Source organism: Cyprinodon variegatus, unplaced genomic scaffold (assembly GCF_000732505.1).
Source record: "Cyprinodon variegatus isolate N-32 unplaced genomic scaffold, C_variegatus-1.0 Scaffold400, whole genome shotgun sequence".
Taxonomy (NCBI): domain Eukaryota; kingdom Metazoa; phylum Chordata; class Actinopteri; order Cyprinodontiformes; family Cyprinodontidae; genus Cyprinodon; species Cyprinodon variegatus.
Window position 1 is genome coordinate 12,597 of NW_015150853.1, and position 2,891 is coordinate 15,487.

Consider the following 2,891-nt stretch of genomic DNA (forward strand, 5'->3'; position numbering starts at 1 on the left):
ATTGTATGACTACTCTCAGATTATTTATTTGCTGTTTTTTTTTTTTTTTTTTTTTTTTTTTTTACTTCTATTGATTGTTTGAAATAAATAGCTATGACATTAAATTACTTTCCTGACTTCCTGTTTTACAGTTTTTTTTTATTGTTTGGCATATTACTTTTATTCTTTCTTTTATTTCATTTTCTATACCTGTTCACTCATTGTGTGGTTTCAGCTTCGGCTTTAGGGTTGTGTCATATTCAGGTATTTTTATCATTGGGAGTTTTCCATATTAACTCGGTTTGTTTTGTGAATGCCAGTTGGTTTACGGTTAATTGTTCTTGCCTATTTCTTTGCATTTTTAGTTCTAACTCTTAGCTTTTCTTAGTTTTTCTCACAGCCAGAATCTTTATTTGTTCTATCATTTGAACTTGGTTTCTCCTCTATTTAAGTTATTATTTCTCTAACCTCTTCACTGGATAAAAAGTTTTCTTCAGTTGAATAAAGATAAAACAGGAGTTTTAGTTCTTGAACCAAAATAGCATAGATTCAGTCTGTTTGCCTACAGACCTCTGAAAAGGCTAGAAATTTTGGGATGATCATGGATTCATAAATAAATCTTGATAATTACTTAAAATGTATTATTGAAATAAAATAAGATTGTCATGATGGGATTAAGGTCCCTAACCCACATGCAGAACATGACGGAGACTGATGAAAAGTTTGACTGTTTATTAAGAAAAAAACACAAAGTTAAGCACTGATGCTGGGAAACAGATCCGGGACTGGTCACACAGGGTTATCTGCAGAGAGGGACAGTTTGGTTAGCCAGGATGCAGTTGATCTTGTCAGAGGAATTGTGCACGTCTGTACCTGTGACGTGGTTCAGGCTGAGCAGCAGAGAGGGGGAACCAGGAGGGTCCAGAGGCAGGTGGTTGGCAGAGGGCTAAGCAGCGACAGGGCTCGACTTCGGACTTGTCAGAGTTCAGGTTCAGAGTTTCTTTCAGTTCTCTTCTTGAGAGCGGGCAGGCAGGTTCAGAAGTTTGATTCTTCAGATGTGCTTCTGAGAGCAGGCAGGCAGGTTTCAGCTGAGAAACTCTTCCAGAGTTCCAGGGTTCAGTCAGGTTTCTTCCATAACTGGCTTGACACTCTGGCGCTGGAGTGTAGTCCTGCCGCTGCTTATATGCTGGTCTCCTGATGACTCAATGAGCTGCAGGTGTGATCGTCAGCTCAGCTCCAGGAGACCTAGAGCGCCCTCTGCTGGAGAAAGGTGGACAGACCTCCAGATCCCAACAAAGATGATTTCACAGTGGAGAAATTCACTTGTGATATGGGCTCATTAGTAAAAAGAAGGTGCCCAAAGGAGGAAAACGTGCATTGGGTATATACAGTGGGCCCACATATCTATATATAAAACAGCTGAAGTCTCTTATTTAACAGGATTATTGCACAGGTTATTACACAGGGTATCATTGTATTAAATAGTGACTGCACATTAGTTATTGCACAAATTGTTGCAGTTATAGTGCCACATTTTAAATTCTGATAGCAGCAGGGATGAATGACCTGCGGTAGCACTCCTTCTTACAAACAGCGTATGTAAGTCTGCTCAGCTCCTCTACAGTCTGGTGCAGGGGGTGAGAGGTTTTTTCATGATGGATGTGTCATGATTGGGTTCAGGGTTCTAACCCAAATGCAGAACACACACACAGACTGAAATAAAGTTCAACAGTTTATTGAGATACAACGAATATCTCAGGCTCATGCAGGGGATCAGATCCAGAACTGGTCAAACAGGGTTTTCTGTGATGTGGTTCAGGCTAAGCAGCTGAGGGAGGGAACCAGGAGCGTTCAGAGGCTCACGGCAGGCAGAGGACTGAGGTTTGGTTCTTCAGGGTTGGGTTCAGAGGCTGACGGCAGGCTGAGGGCTGAGCAACGGCAGGACTCGACTTCAGACTTATCAGTGTTTCTGATCCAGAGTTTCTTCCAATCCACTTCTTGAGGACGGGCAGGCAGGTTTAGACAGTAGATCCTTTAGATGAGCTCCTGAGACCCGACAGGCAGATTTCAGCAGGGAAACTCTTCCAGAGTTCCAGGGTTCAGTCAGGTTTCTTCCTAGAAGCAGAGAAGACAAATCCTGATTAACTTCAGGTTCTGGAGAACCTGAAGTTAATCTTGGGATCCAGCGTAAACCCTGGATCCCAAGTCTGAAACTACTCCACAGAGACCTCTTCGCTCTGGACTCTGGAGACGTTTTAGTCAGCGTCAAGGAACTAGTGAGGCTACCGTCCACTGAACAATTAAAGCCCTCCTGCCTGAGCTCGCTTGCCTGCCCACCCTCTGACTCCACCAACAGATCTCACCCACTGGACCTGCACCATTCGCCTGGACCACTGGTCACCATCCTCCCAAGACAGACACCAAGCCCCCCTCTCTGTGAGTCTAAAACATCCCTCACTTTGTAAACCAGCATCGAACTGTTGCTCACCTGTCACCCAACCTCTTCCAGCAGAATCAAGAAAACCCTGACTGCCGGACTTCACTCTGTATAGCCTCAAACCATCAATAAAAACCTTTAACTGGTTCTTGCCTTCGTGATTGCTCTTATTCAGAGTCTGTAAACCTAAACATGACACCACTTCTGGCATGGGCTTTACTCTGGACTAGGTGGAGGAAGTGGCTGAGAGGAGGGTATTGTCCAAGCTTACGTCCATCATGAAAACACCTCTCTCCCCCTGCACCAGACTGTAGAGGAGCTGAGCAGACTTACATACGCTGTTTGTAAGAAGGAGTGCTAACGCAGGTCATTCATCCCTGCTGCCATCAGAATTTACAATGTGGCACTATAACTGCAACAATTAGTGCAATAACTAATGTGCAGGCACTACTTAATACAATGATACCCTGTGTAA

General features: G+C 43.8%; 1 protein-coding gene across 1 annotated transcript in view; it reads left to right on the top strand.

Annotated features, from left to right (window-relative positions):
- Window positions 1-1,981, top strand: part of LOC107092914 — a 5,445-nt gene extending 3,464 nt beyond the window's left edge. Inside the window, exon 5 of the mRNA XM_015387632.1 lies at window positions 1,749-1,981. Coding sequence (XP_015243118.1) covers window positions 1,749-1,981 — 233 coding nt within the window. The remainder of the gene's footprint in view (window positions 1-1,748) is intronic.
- The last annotated feature ends 910 nt before the right edge of the window (window positions 1,982-2,891 follow it).